Consider the following 16,319-nt stretch of genomic DNA (forward strand, 5'->3'; position numbering starts at 1 on the left):
TTTAGGATTTTGAGATGTGAAGATACTTTTGAGAGATGTATGATGAATTTGTGCTTTCCAAGACAAGTACTTCTTGGGAAATATGAAACATCTTGTCATTGAAGTAGACTATTATACAAGAAAGTTCATCATCTTTTTGTCAAAAAATGATATGTGATAAAGTTTGTAGAAAATGACTGAAGTAGTGTATGATACTTTATCCTGGCGTATCGTGGAACTTTAATTTTGTTATGATATTCAATTTTAGTATATTTGTTATGATGTTCAATTTTAGTATGTTTGAGTAGATTAAATATGAGCAAATTATCTGGATGACCACCAAACTTTTGGAATCGTTGAATTTTGATCATTGAATTATTAAAAGTCTGGTTTTGGCCACTGAACTATCTAAAATTTAGATTTTGGGTCATTCCGTTAGATTTAATCGTTAAATATGATAAATTTGAGTGCTTGCACAGTTCATGAGACAAGAAAAAAGGGCATAGTTAACGATTAAATCTGACGAAATGGCCCAGAATCTAAACTTTAGATAGTTCAGTGGGCAAAATCAAACTTTTAATAGTTTAGTAGCCAAAACTCGACGGTTCCAAAAATTCAGTGACTATGCAGATAATTTGCTCATTAAATATTGTGCATCAAAATTTCTGGCCTTTATTAGTGACTTTTTTGCGACAATTTTATGTCGCAATAACATTACTGGAATTTTTGGCAACGCATTTTTGTGCCGCAAGTAGAGTGGTGACACTCAAACTAGCATCACAAAAAGCGATGCAAATACATGTGGCACATCGCAATGCAAATACATGCGGCACATCAAAAGCTTACGTTGTTTTCTTTTGTAGCGGCTACTTTTGTGACACATTTGCATTCTGTCGCTTTTGTGCCGCAGAAAGGTTTTTGAAGTGCTTTTTGACTTTTTGCGGCATAATTCTGGCGTTGCAAAAAGACAATTTTCTTGTAGTGAATTAACCTTCAAGATAGGTGGCAGAGGACCGTAAGTTTGATACAGTATAAGATATGACTTTCAAGTTATGTGTCTTTAAAATCTTTCATGAAGCTAAAACAATTGTGATTATGTTTACTTTTATTCCTTTGTATCATTCGAAGGGAAATGAAGACAGCCCATTTTTCTAAACCGTACTAGGACAGAAAATTATACTAGATTAAGAATTTGAACAAATTTATGTATGTGGTGTAGTATAATCATTGGCGTGGGCAGTGATTATATAGCCAAGAGATGTATCCCAAGTATTTTGATTGCAGAAATGAAAGACATGTATGTTCTGATTTTCAGCCTTACTCAAAATGCTTTATCTCTGTTTGTTGCGAGAGAGGCATTGTGAAGGATGAAGGATCATAATTTTCTCTTACTTTTAATTGTCAAAGCCTTTAACTGATGCAACACTGTATGGACATCGAGATATATGCAGGATCCTGGTATATCAGTCCATGGTAATAATGATAAATTTGCTTTAGTCTTTTTTGAGGGTTTGATAAATAAATTTCGATTCAAGGCTACATGTTTGCATTAAGTGTTTTTACTAATGCTTTTTTCAGATTAAAATGTTATCGATCTCTCCATCAAGCAAAAACTTAAAGAGAGTTTTTAGACTAGGAATAGTTGACTTTAACCACATGGGATATTAACAGCCGTACCAAGTATATTTTGGAGTCCTATAATTGATTCACATTATATACTATGGTAATATTTCTGTAACATATAATGCAGACGATCCACCGTGAAGAAGATTCATATGAGGTGAATATTGACATGTCTGAACTGAATTTTGCAGCATTCATCAATGATTGAACAGGTAAAGAGTACGAGCAGCAACCCATCCTAGCTTACTGAGCTCCAAATTTGCAATGAATTATCTGATAAATGGGCTTTGATTTCAATATCTTTTTGGGCAAAAGATCTCAGCGGCCATTAAACTATTGGCGGAATCATGTTTTGGCCATCGAACTATTTTTTGTCATTAATTGGCCATTAAACAATTTAATCCGTAAACCCGTGACCATTTCGTCTTTAATTGCTCTTAAGTTCTGAAATTAGCATTACACGTGGCAATGCCCAAGGGCAATTTTATCCAGCAACTATGCGACCTTCTTCTCCCCTGAATTTCTTTCCTCAAACAATCACCAAATGGAACATTATGTGGAGGAAAAAATATGGACTCAATTGGGAGCCCCAAATCTTCAACCACAAATCAAAGATATTAGGAAGGCCGTATTTTTCCACTGAGGGATTTGAGCACTATTTTTCCATTTCCAAAAGTAATGTTCCGCTAATAACAGTATGCATATTAAGAAGAGCCATACCAGTCCAAGATTATCAGTTAATGCATCCAGCACTTGCTCAGCTCCGTCGCATCCGGCTGCTATGTGCAGAGGAGTCAAGCCCCCAGGGCCTTTGACATCGGTCTAAATGCATAGCAGATTGGACTTAATTTTTTCAGATCTGCATCTAGATGGTATCTTAGGAGGACTTCAACCATGGACCTACAATTTCGTCGAACAGCTCTATGGAGCAGCCCATTTTCCTGCAGTGCATCTTCAATTGAAGAGCGCTTTTCTTCACCCATGAGTTTGTTGACCAGAACATTCAAAAGCATCTTGACCACTGCACCCCAGTCATGTTCGACTGAGAACTCTATAAGCCATCTGAAACGCTGGAAGGGAAATGTATCCAAGTTGGGATCTTGAAGACCCAATCTAAACTTCAACTTACTTCTACGGAGGAGCCAACCAATTTCATGTATGAAGTCCAGAGCTTGTTTGAGGAAAGAAATTCAGGGGAGAAGAAGGTCGCATATTTGTTGGACAAAATTGTCCTCTCATTTTGCCACGTGTATAGCTAATTTCATAGATTAAAAGTAATTATTGATCAAATGGTGACGAATTTATTGATTAAGTTGTTTAGTGGCCAATTATTGACAAAAAATAGTTCGATGACCAAAACATGATCCCGCCAATAGTTTAATGGCCGCTAAGGTTTTTTGCCCTATCTTTTTACTGACTTAGTTCTACATAGACATCTTCTGTATCGGTATTATTGAGTGCATGTCTTTGCCCAAGAGTTCGTAATCTTATGCCTGTCGGTAATATTTTTGTTTAACATATTTTTTGACATTATTTGCAATTTTTAGAATATTAGATACTTTAAAATTTGCGTCTCACTGAGACCGTGACCGATATGCCGAAACCGATGTAGAACGGTTCGGGCCACGATCGCGACTGCAACTTTGAACCATGCTTGTTGCGGCTTTGACTGACAATGGAAATCCTCCTGCTTATAGAGCTTTCACATACAAAGAGTTCTGTAGCACCTTCTTTGGGAAAGCTGGTTGCAATGCTCCAAATGCTCTGGGATGCTTCAAGAATACACCAGAATGACCATGGCGTTTGTATGAAAAGATTGGGTGACATGAAATACTGCCAATCATAGTTATGTTTTCCTGAGTATGTAAAATTGGACTGACAGAAAAATTTTATGTAAATTATAGGTCTGATGTAAAATATGCATGTTTTCAAGTAAATGTTCTAAAGGTCAATCTTGCTTAGTTAATTTCTTCCGTACCAATGTTGAACAAGTCATGAAGTTTACTTGAATCAATGTATTACCATAAGAAAGGTAAATTTGTGTCGGTATATAAGAACGGTAATATACATATGATTGAACCCACGATAAGCACACCCAAGAGTGGGGTTGAGGCACTACAAAATTCTAACATTATCAGTGAACTAGATATACCTTAATTAGCATTATCAATTTAAACTTTTGCAAACAAGAACCCATTACCATAAATTACTTGCAAGAACTTCACTAGAAATGAAACAAAACAAGAAAAGATGAAAACATCATAAACAAAGACATTAGAAGGAATATGGTGTGGCAATGGCATGCAGAGGAAGTTTTCTGTGGATCGTGACACCAGGTGCTTCAGTCATATCCAAATCGTTTGGTTTGATTCCATCAGGTAATGTAAAGTTAAATTTGTTGACCAGTTTTGCCAATGCAAGTTCATTTACCGATATGGCAAAGTAGATACCCGGGCAAATTCTTCGTCCAGCACCAAACGGAATTAACTCAAAATTCAAACCACGAAAGTCTAAACTGGAATCCAAAAACCTCTCAGGTCGAAACTCCTCAGGGTTCTCCCATAACATGGGATCTCTTGCAATTGCCCAAGCATTCACAAATACTTGTGTGCTCGTTGGTATATCATACCCCATTACTTTGACGTCTCGAATTGATTCTCGAGGAACCAATAATGGAACTGGAGTATGAAGTCGTAGAGTTTCTTTAATCACTGCTTTTAAGTACTGCATTTTCTCCATATCATCTCGAGTTATTTCTGGTTTTCCTTGAGTCATTTCTCTTACCTCGGCCTGCAATTTCTGCAAGATTTCAGGATTCTTTAGAAGTTCTGACATTCCCCATTCCATAACTGAATGTGTTGTATCAGTTCCAGCACCAAAGACGTCCTAAATAATGGAATCAAAGAAAGTGTTGGATCAGAACATGTTTCGATTACACAATGACAATAAGCCATTATTTCTATTATGTACCAATCCAACTCTATTCAAAACCATGTAGTAAACAGTTGATGGGTTCAAACATATATATGAAGATTTAAATAAGTTGAGCTCAGATTTGTCGAAGCTTGACTGACAAAACCAGTTAACGCTCCCGCTTACAACCTACAAGACTCTTGAAGGTTATGAGTCGTACGACTACGGGTGTCAATTGGCCTTTATCAGTCGGGGTTTGATAAGGTTAAACTCAAGGGATAATTTCAGAAACCTCCCCTGGCTTTTTTGAGAATTTCACTAGCTTTTCTTGAAGTTTGTAAAATTACACAAATCTTCTCCGAGGTTCGGGTTTTGATAACACAATTAGTCCAATTAGAAAAAGTAACATTACAAAAGTACTTTAAGGAGAAGGATGAAACTTTTATTTCATAGATACCCTTTATTCATGTATATAAGTTGTATTAGTAAAAGAATAAAAGTTAAAAATAATTAATACACACATTTCATCACTCAAAAAGTTCATATTTAATAAATTAAATAACACAAAAAAGCAACAAAACAATAATAATGATCACAAGATTTAACAAAATAGACTAGTCATTTCTTTTGACTTGATGTTTGCTATAATTCTTATGATTTTCAATAGAAAAAATTTTCAAAATTTTCATTTCTTTTCCTGCCATTCTCCTTTATTAATATCCAATGATTAAATAATTAGAGCACTAATTAACTATTAATGACTAATTAATGAAAATAACAGTTTAAAATTTCTTTAATAATAAATGATGACTTGTATTTATAAAATAACATCAATTGATATACCTAATGCAGGAAGGAGGGAAAAGAAAGGCAAATTTGAAAATTTTTAATATTATAACAATTATTGCAAACATCATGTCGAAAGAGATGACTATTCAGTTTTGTTGAAGCTTGTGATCATTAGTGTAGTTTTGTTCATTATTTGTATTGTCTAATTTATTAAATGTGAACTTTTGGAGTGGTGAAATATGTGTATTAATTGTTTCTAACTTTTAATTGTTATTATTCTTTTACTAATACAACTTATATACATGCATAAGAGGTATTTATGGAATAAAAGTTTCATCTCTCTACTTAAAGCATTTTTTGAATGTTATTTTTTCTAATTGGACTAATTTTGTTATCAAATCTTAACCTCAGGAGAGATTTGCGTAATTTTGCAAACTTCAAAGGAGGCGAGTGAAATTGTCAAAAATCTCAAGAGAGGTTTCTGAAATTATCCCTAACCTCAATGCACTTATATATTTATACGTTTAAGTGATTAAGACAGGTAAAAGATTTAGAATTTGGTGCAAGTTCGATTGTGATTTATGTGTGGTACAGTTGTTAGTTTCTTACATTATTTGATTTATACTAATGTAGCTTACATAAATATCACTCGTGTACACCAATTCAGTGATAAAATTTTATACCAAGTTTAAAAAAATAAAATAAGAGCACCGTACATAACCACACTAACATCAACCATACTTGCCTCAATCCCCAAGATTTTACTACCAATATAAATAGATGGAGAGTGAATTTTACCAGGATGATAGCTTTCATAGCATCTCGGTCAAGCGCAAAGCCGATGGTGTTTGCCCTTTTAATCTCAATCAAGATATCCACAAAGTCTTGGCATCTTGCCTCAGAAGTATAGTCACTTTCAGCCTCACCTTTCCTCTTATTAATGTGCTCTTCTATCACGCCCTCAAGAAATCCATCGATCTGTTTAACCGCTTTCTCCACTTTAGAGTCCAAACCATTGAAGCGATTAACCCACGCAAGCCAAGGAATATAGTTTCCTACATCAAAACAACCTAGTAACTCAGCAAATATCCTCAGATACTCCATACTTTTCCTTCCATTTTCTTCCTCACTATACTTCCTCCCCAAGGCTACCCTGCAGATTATATCGTTTGTGAGAGTTAAAAACATGTCACTTAAGTTTACAGGTGAGGAGGAACACGTTTGGCTGATCTTCTCGATCATGTGTGACGTCTCTTCTTCTCTGACATGTTGAGATGACTGAAGCCTTTTGTTACTCAAAAGATGAAGCACAGAAATACTTTTCACTTGTCTCCAATACTCACCATATGGCGAAAAAGCTATGTCCTTGCTTCCGTACAAAAGTCTATATGCGATGCTCGATTTAGGCCTGTTTGCAAAGAATAAATCATGGGTTTTCATGATCTGGCAAGCTGCATCAGAGGAAGAGACAACCAGCGCTGCCTTGCTTCCCAGACGAAGTAGCATGAGCGGACCATATTTTCTTGACAATAATTGGAGGGAGCGGTGTGGAAACAGGCCAAGTTGGTGAAGATTGCCAATAATTGGGAGCTTTGGTGGAGATGGTGGTAGCTTTTTCTGGGGTTTGTAAGCAACAAAAAACCATTTGAGAAGGGATAGAAGGAATATAAGCAAGGAAAAATTTGAGAAGAATGAAAGATCAAGATTGATAAGAGCCATGTGCTATATGATCATGTATTTGACTAGTAATGGTGTTCTCTTCTTATACTGCGTTTTTAAGCTCTTTTGACCATAGAAATTCCAATAGATCGGGACCACAAAGTAAATGTGCATTTTGCAGCGGGGATGATTAAATCAATACATGATACAGGATAACCTATTACGACTGCGACCGTTGAAGGTCCTAGGTTCATTCATTTTTTGGGCTGTGATATTTTTATTTTTATTTTTACCAACTAATCTGTTTGTGCCAATAGTTTTTTTTTTTAAGTGGCAAACCCCGTAAATGGGGGTGGGATGCCAGCCCAACTTTTATTAAAAGAAATCAAAAATACATAGCGAGGAACCACACTTTACCTCCAGCCTATGAGACCGATTAGACAAAGCTACCATCCGTGTCTAATCATATGAAAACTAGGACAACCCCACCTATCTAAAGTAACATCTCCTCTAACCATGAGGGGAAGGGCAAGGAAGGAATCATAAACTCACAACTCCCCAGAATCAGCCCCAACCTTAGAAAGTCTATCCGTAGGTTTATTTGCCTCTCGAAAGCAGTGTGAGATCTCTCTGTAGTGATGGCTATACTGCAACAATTCTTGTAACTCCCGCTGCACCACCCATGGACACTTAGCTCTCCCCTAGATAATGTGGATAAGAACTAACGAGTCAGACTCCAAATGTAAATTGGCCAATCCCCGAGCTACTCCTAACTACACCCCATGGAGTAACGCCTTTATTTCCGCTTGTAAACTAGTCATCTCCCCAAAATAACAAGAAAAAGCTAACAGGAGCCTCCCATCACTATCTCGGAACAGACCTCCCCCTCCACTCCTCCTAGGATTACCCCTTGAACAACCATCTGAGTTTAACTTCACCACTGCTTGGAAAGGACATCTCCATCTAACCGTCAACACATTCACAGACATTCTCAACCCAGCTACCGTATCTAGGAGAGCAGGCCACGACCTAGGTATACTAACCTCCTGAAACTGAGCGCCAAAACTCTCGTGAAGCTCATTAACAATTCAACCACAAACTTGTGTCACAGTCGCCCCTCCCTTCAAAGACAAATTTATTTCTCGTTTTTCATAAGTTCCAGCAAATCAAGGCGGGCAGAATTCGAAACAAGAATCGAATATATGAAGTTCGACCAGATTTCGACCACCAATTAATCACCTTATGCCTTATCATGAAAGCTGCCCCAAACCCTCCAATCGGCACTTCAAAGAAACCCCAGACCTGCCTAGCAAACTCACCTGTGCAAAAGATATGGTTAATAGTTTCTTGAGAAGAATGCCAACAACAAAAACAACGAGACGGGCCGAATACTCCAAATTTATGCAGTACATCCATAACCGGTAGCTGACCATTCATCAATCGTACCATAAAAAAGGAAATTTTCAAAGGTAAGACCTGATGCTATAAAAAGGAGAAGAGTCTAGAACTATTATCACCCTTTCGCACCACCTGATATGCCGAGGCTATAGAAAACTCACCCGAGCTAGTTGGATACCAAATCATTTTGTCCACCTGATCCGAAGAAGGTGGAGCCGCCTCCAAGACCCTCTGCACCCAACTCGTAGGCAACACATCATATAACCTCTGCCAATCCCAGCAACCTTGAACCACGAAATCCGCAACTGACTGTTCCTGAAAGGTTTCCACCTCTTGACATAGCGTCCCTGATCCTAACCAATTGTCGTGCCAAAAACTTGAATTTCCACTACCCAATATCCATCGTATATTATTCTCTGCGACCACCTAAACATCCATTATCCTTCTCTAAGTGGCAGATTGCCCTGGGCACACCTCGGAATAACACGGATGCAAATTGGAATTATACTTCAAGTGCATGAATTCTGCCCATAATGATTGTTGCAGCCTGAACCTCCACCACAACTTCAGAGAAAAAGCAGCAAAAACATGGTGCAACAACTGTAGACCCACACCTCCCTCCCCATAAGGCTTACACAGCTGGTCCCATTTGATCCAGTGAACACGTGGCCCAAAATCTGAAGCACCCCATAAAAAGTCAGGAAAAATATTCTCCAAGATCCTGAGAATCCCCTTAGGAGGATTGGAAGCCGCAAGAATATGGATAGGCATCGAAGACAGCACACTCTGTATCAAGACCAATTTGCTGCCATATGATAAGAATTTTTCTTTCCACGAGAGCACCCTATTAACCATTAAAGTACATATAGCCAAAAAGTAACTCTTTTTCCGTCTCCCAGAGTATAATGGGTACCCAAGATACTTTACTGGAAAGGATTGAAAGGATTGTGCACGAAAACTAGTGGTTTGTGCAATAATACGCCTTCGCAACCCCTAAGATATTAGCATGAGCCAAAAAACAGCTCTTACTATGATTGACCTTCTATCCCGAGATCATCTCATAATCCTTTAGCGCCTTCAAAATCAGCCGTAATGACTTCTTCATCCCACTAGAAAAAATAATAACATCATTTGCATAAGCTAAATGGGTAACAACCGGGCACCCTAATGGAACCTTAAAAGGCACAAAACCCTGTTGCCCAATCAAGGAGTTTAACAGTCGAGACAAGACTTCAGCGCCTATGACAAAGAGAGATGGCGACAACGGATCCCCTTGGCGAATACCCTGACCAGATTTAAAAAAACCATAGGCCACACCATTAATAATAACTGAGAACCAAACATTCGAAATCAACCTCCAAACCACATCTATCCAAACCTCACTAAACCCGAACCTTCTAAGCACTTGCAATAGGAAAAACGAGAACACCCTATCGTACGCTTTGGCCATGTCTAGCTTGAAGACAATATTACCCCATCGACTAGACTTCCCTATACCTGACACTATTTCTTGAGCTAACAGAAAATTGTCAAAAATCAGCCTACCTTTAACAAAACCACTCTGTTGAGATGAGATAATACAAGGCAACACCTTAGCCAATCTAACAGCTAGAACTTTAGACAGAACCTTATTAATACAATTATACAAACTTATCGGCCGAAATTGACTAAAGTCTTGAGGAGCACTTATTTTCGGGATAAGCAAAACCAGTGTCACAGTAATGCTCTTCGACACCTCAGCTCCATAGAAAAAACTGCCCACCGCCTCATAGACATACTGGGCCACCACGTCCCAGGCAAAGGAAAAGAATTTCCTTGTAAAACCATCCGGCCCAGGGGCACTCTCACCATCCATCGCAAACACAACCTCTCGAACCTCTTCCAAGGAAGGAGCACCTACCAGGTCCTCATTTTGATCATGAGATATTACTTTAGGAATTATACCCAGTGTATCCCATGACCCCAAGCAAGGCTCAGCCATAAACAAACTCTCAAAGAAGTGAACCGCCTCCGTTGCAATCTGACTCTCCTATGTTAACCAAACCCCAATGGCATCCTTAATACGATGAATTATTGACTTGGCTCTCCTCTCTGCAACTATAGAGTGGAAATACTTTGTGTTTCTATCCCCATCCTGCAGCCATTTCGGTTTTGCCTTTTGCTTCCAAATTCCTCCTCCACAAACAAAGCATTCCTAAGTACCGCTCGAGCTTCTTGCAGTGCTAACAACTACAGCTCAGAGGGATTATCATCAAAGTGAGCCTCTGCCATTGACGCCCACTCTTCAGCAACGCACACCGCGTAAAAAATATTTCCAAACTGCTCACGTGACTAACTTTGGAGATGTTTTTTAACTTGACGCAATTTACTAGCCAATCGCTGCAACGGCGGTCTTGAAAATGACCCTTTCCACCCTCTTCGAATCACCTCCAGTAACTCTGGCTTAGACGTCCAAAAATTCAGAAACCGGAATGCTCTTGGCTTATTGTCAAGCCTAGTTATGGCCGATAGCAGCAGGGGAGCATGATCTGAGGGATCTTTCCCTAAATGTTGCACCTGAAAGTTAAAAGGTAAGGCAACAGCCACCTGGTTAATGAGCATTCGATCTAGTCGCTTCCAAATACGAGCTCTCCCTCCTCTATTATTACACCATGTAAATCTGGATCCTGAGAAGCCAGCATCTTGTACACCTGCCCTAGCCATAAACAAAATAAAATCCAACCCCTCCTCCAGTCAAAACGATAAACCACCTCTCTTTTCCTCCTCCCTAACAATCACATTAAAATCCCCTACCAGAAACCACGGAAGAGCCATAGGGTTATCCACTAACAACGCCGCCCAAAGCAAAACTCTTTCTTGCCCAGTACACTTTGCATGTACAAATGAGAAAACCATCGGCTCAGAAAGCAACTGGGAGTGTATTTTAATCGACAAATGTTGACTAGATTCCCCAATATGCTCACAGATAAGTGACTTTTGAAAAAACACCCACAGGGCCCCTCGCCATTAACAATACAACCATCCATATTCAACTTTACCCGAAGTAACTGGACCTCCCCCGAAGATAATTTAGGTTCACAAATTGCAACTAGTGGAATAGCGAAATCCGCAATAAGTCTTTTTAACCGACGAAAATTTGGGGCACGTGAGATGCCCCGAATATTCCAAAAAAGAAAATTAATCATCGGACAATATTGCATAAGAGTTATAGTTTTGTCTTAGAGCATAGAGAGCGATACTAGGAGCTGGAGCGCTCGTACCTTTGTGTTTAAGCTTCGTGATCGCTTTAACCCCCTCTTCTGTCAGAACCTTGCCCTGAACTTGTTGAACTATCGGGTCTGGGTTAAATATATCAATGAACAGCGAACCAGCCCCCCGTTGCACACCTCCAACTTCACCACGCGATGACAAATTCCCAGCTACTTGCTCTGCACTATGAACCCCTCCCTCCTCCACTGCTGAGCCAAACGCCATCTCCATGAGAGCCTCTTCCGACCCACCAGTCTCCTCCCCACCCTGATCAACCCCAAAAGTTGCAGCAGTCCCAGAAGAAACCGGCAAACCGGAAGCTGTCAACTCCCCCAACTTGTCCGTAGGCATGCACGGAACAGCTGCTACATTCCCCGACACCAGCGCCTTGTGTGCTGTACCAATTTGGTTGTCCACCTTCTCTGCAGTCCTAATGGGAGAAGCTATGGCTTGCGCACTAGGAGACTGCCCAAGCGAAGCCGCAGCCGAAACACCCTCTGCCATACCCGCTGTTGCAGCTTGACTCAGCACCAGCACTGCGCCTGAATCACCAATTGCACTAGCAGCCGCTGCCGACGCCGGAACAGCCTGAGTGGAAGCTGCGGATAAGGCATCCCCCGCCACTATCGCGCCACTGGGATTCACGCCAGCTCTCAATTTGCCGTCCTCCTATTCTCCAACTCCGGCCTGCTTGGGACGATATGCCACAACAGTCTCCTGTCTTTTTAGGCCTCCATGCGGCAGTGCCGCTCTCGGTTCTGGGTTCTTAACATGGCACCCATCCATCGCATGGCCTTGGCGGAAACAGAAGGAGCAATATGAAGGCATGTTCTCAGGCTCTAACACTTGCCAAAAGCCATTCGCCTCATCCATCCCAACACCAACCCATACCCGTTTCGGAAGAGGTTTCAACAAATCAACCTTCACACAAACACGGGCCATACTGGGGCGTGCTAATGAGCCGGTTGCAGCATCTATGATGAGTGGTCTTCCCAAGCAAGTCACTATATGAAATAGGCACCCCTTCTTCAAAAAAATGAACCGGCAGTTTCGGTAGTGAAAACCATACTAGAACTATTGAAGGTTCTTTATCGACATGCAAGGATGAAGTCCATTTAAACACACGCATTGGGCATCCAAATACATACCATACGCTCCTGCCCCAAAGCCGATGAAAATCTTTCTCACTAGCAAGACGAATAAGCACATGTCGATGATCTAAGAGACCGAACGAAAACTCATCTTTCAAGTCCAAAGCCTTGAAAAACCTGCGAATATCCTCCATGGGAGGACAGCCTTTTGAGAACTTGCCAACCAAAGAAAGCTAAAACGAGGCTGCAAATTTTGATACGTCCAGTGGAGAGAAGACCACCGCTGGTTCCTCTCTTCTTGTTGTCTTGTCTGTCTGCAACTCCAGCGTTGGTCCGTCCTTTGAAGAGAAAAGCGAAGAGAGCGACTTATGTTGAAACGAAGGCTGTGACATAGAGATTGGATGCCCTCCATCCTGCGGATGAAGGGCAGCCGAAGTTGCCATGGCACTCAAGAAACCCTAGCTGCCCCCACGTCAAAGGAAGAAGGAGCGTATCTCACTTTTTACTAACATAAGGTCAATAGTTTTATTTCCATAAGTAGATCAACATACTTAAAAACTAAACTCATCTATGAATGTTTTCTTATTAAATTTGCACAAAATATTTGGACTGCACAAGACATATCAAAATTATGATAAAAGATTTAAAGTTTGATCTGATAGTAAAATTTAATCAATTTAATTTTAATTCTTGTACGTACATTAAGCAAGTGGAGAAATATATTATGGATAGTCTTGATTTTCAAACATAATATTATAATTAAAATTATGATATAGGTGTAATGGAATGAAAATCTTTTTCAATTAATGGAGAGGAGCCTAATCCTTTGTATAGAAGTAAAGTTTTTGTAGTTAGGAAAATTTTTAGGTAGATCATGTAGTTTATTTAAGAGTTCGATATTTTTTTCATGCCATTTTATTTTACTCCTCGTGACTTCTTTATGCTGCGTACATTGTCATGTTTATTTATGTGATATTTCAATACATCACAATCCACAAAGTACGTCTGTCAGCTAATCCTATCTCAGAATTTTGAACTGCGAATTAACCTCTTTTGAGGGAAATTTCTCTTATCAACCTTTTGTTTTTGTTTTTTTTTTGACACAAGGAATTTGATGTCTACCACAAATTTTGTATCAAATTTTCACTAGTTATAATCAATAACTACATGCATGATACATGCTGGAAGACAGCAATAGCCGAAAATTAAGGTATGTGGTAAATGTGTAGAGACTATTTTGTGGCTTTGAAGAAACGTGACACATATTTTTCATACTAATTAAACTTTCTTGATTGCATAGTAGTATGCTATAATTTAATGTACTAAATTCTTGTAATTTTAGATTTTCTTCTAAACTTTCTAACACTGAGTTAAATTAGAAAGTTTTCTTAACCAACTTTTTCTACCCAAGCTATATATTGTTCAACATTGAAAATTTTGCATCGAAGAGTACTATAGCAGCACAAACTTTGAAAACTCAAATGTTTGTTTAAATAAATACAAAGTTTCAATCAATACCCATCCAAAAATAGATCAAGATTGGAGAAAGGATATACTACATTTACAACTTGAAATGTGTGAGATTACAAAAAATTAAATGCAATATCAAAAATTTTAGCTGAGAGTTAGGCACAAACATGAAAATGAGTTCCTAATTTGGATGGAAGGATCAATTAGATTATCACAACCTGACAGCAGAAGCCAATTGTGTTATGAAAATGCTTCAAGCCCAAAGACAATTTAGATCTAGCAAAATAGATTAAACAAATTTTAGATATAAGAAATCTTAGATTTAACAAGAAAACTTACATAAATAAAGAAATACTTCACAAAGAAAGTCTTAGAAGAAGAAAAACTCTCACTCAAAAAATTTAGAAGAGAAGAAACTCTAAATAGGAGATTCTAGTATTTAAAATTTTATCACTAGGAAACCATACGAGGGAACTCACTCAAAGAAATGAGAAAAAATTATAGATAGGAAGATCAAATAAAGGAAGCAGAAGTTAATTCTAAAGAAGGAAAAGTTTGAAGGAAAGGAGAGAAAATATAGTAAAAAGAGATCAGGTAACAAAAAATTTAGTATATAATAATTTTATGTAATAAATATAAATAACTATGTAAGAATCCTATTGATTTTCTTTCTTAAATTAATTATGCCTTACACAAGTTCAAAGCTAATTCAAAAAGAAAAAATATATCCTGTGCCAAATGCACGGCCTAAAATACTTGTCACAAATGAAGCTGAAAAACTAACAAGTACATTACCTTTTAAAGAACTACAACCAACATTAATCTATGTAAAATCATGGGCTTAAAACTCTCTTTCTCCTCCCTACTTCTTAAATTTCATTCTTCTCTGATCACCAAAAATAAAACATAAAAAATACAATCAATGTTAATCACAAATTGTAGTGGGGTTTTTTTAGATGCACTTTTCTCTTCTTAATTTTCTTGTCTCATGTGTTGTATAGTTGTTGGGTTTTGGCCCCTACTGTTGAACTTGATCACTAGTTTTTGATGATTGTATAAAATAAATGATGATTAGTATTAATGATTTTGTAGATCTCATTTGGTTTGGTTCGTCTCAAATTCAAATATCACCCATGAACACGCCTCTTGCCTTTGTCGAGCGAATTTCGTGACTTTTTCTTGTCAAAACTCTCGTTTAATTATGACTGAAGTTTTTATTTAGTTATTGTATCTATTTATCATTGAATGTTGCATTATTTATCGTAATTTAAATTAACCTTAAAACCAAAAAATTCAAAAATGGATGACTTAGGCATATTCCATTTTAAATTAATTTTTTATTTTCAATTGGAAGCTAAATGAATTTTTACAAGATGATTAATCACCAATTATGAAAGTAGCACAATTTTTAGAGAAATTTTGTTTTAGGAATTAGGGTTTTAGGGTTTACGGAATAGGGTTTATTGTTTAGGGTTTAAGGTTGCTACAAATGTTAAATTTTTATATTTAAAATTAAAAAAATGATGGCTTGACAAAAAATGATATCTATGAATAAAAAAAAAAAGACTTCGCTGCATGTCAAACGGGGACGAAGCCTTTCAGCAAATTTAAAAAAAAAAAAAAAAAACTTTCTTTTCACTTCCTTAGCATTGAAAAAAAAAATTAGTGGCTACCAACTTATGTCACTTTTGCTGCCGTCTTGGACTACTTCAAGGTGAATCTGGTTATAACTCATGGGAGTCATGCTTTTTCTGTTTTTCTTTTTAATTTTCTTTTAACACAGGAAGAGTAAGGAGGGAGATTTGAATCCAAATATCTAAATTATGGACTCTAAACCTTAGCTATCAGGTTATAGTCTCCTTAGCACGGGAATCATAGTTAAACCGACATAAATTACTAGTGACAGCAAAAGAAAAAAAATTAGTTTCAGATTTTGTAAGGACAACCAATTTATGTGATTTGTCAGTGTCATTAGCCACATTCATGGGGAAAGGCACTTTATGTTGAAGACGATTTTTCACACGACTAGCAGCTTTTGCCAGAGCAACACACAATACAAGCGTTAATGGTGTTAGTCGCAAAAATTTTGTCTGTCCAGTTTAAAGTTATGGTGGCATTTTCTGCACGTACAAAGTATATGGAAAATGA

At 37.9% G+C, this 16,319-nt stretch overlaps 1 protein-coding gene across 1 annotated transcript; it reads right to left on the reverse strand.

The window, feature by feature from the left end:
- Positions 1-3,751: 3,751 nt before the first annotated feature.
- On the reverse strand, positions 3,752-7,039 carry LOC113735642 (norfluorocurarine oxidase-like). The gene is made up of 2 exons (XM_027262641.2): positions 6,103-7,039; positions 3,752-4,488 (listed from the first exon to the last, which is right to left on the reverse strand). Exons 1-2 carry the CDS (start codon positions 7,021-7,023, stop codon positions 3,877-3,879), a joined length of 1,533 nt encoding a protein of 510 aa, XP_027118442.1. The 5' UTR covers positions 7,024-7,039; the 3' UTR covers positions 3,752-3,876.
- Positions 7,040-16,319: the final 9,280 nt, after the last annotated feature.

Source organism: Coffea arabica, chromosome 3c (assembly GCF_036785885.1).
Source record: "Coffea arabica cultivar ET-39 chromosome 3c, Coffea Arabica ET-39 HiFi, whole genome shotgun sequence".
In the NCBI taxonomy this organism is placed as follows: Eukaryota; Viridiplantae; Streptophyta; class Magnoliopsida; order Gentianales; family Rubiaceae; genus Coffea; species Coffea arabica.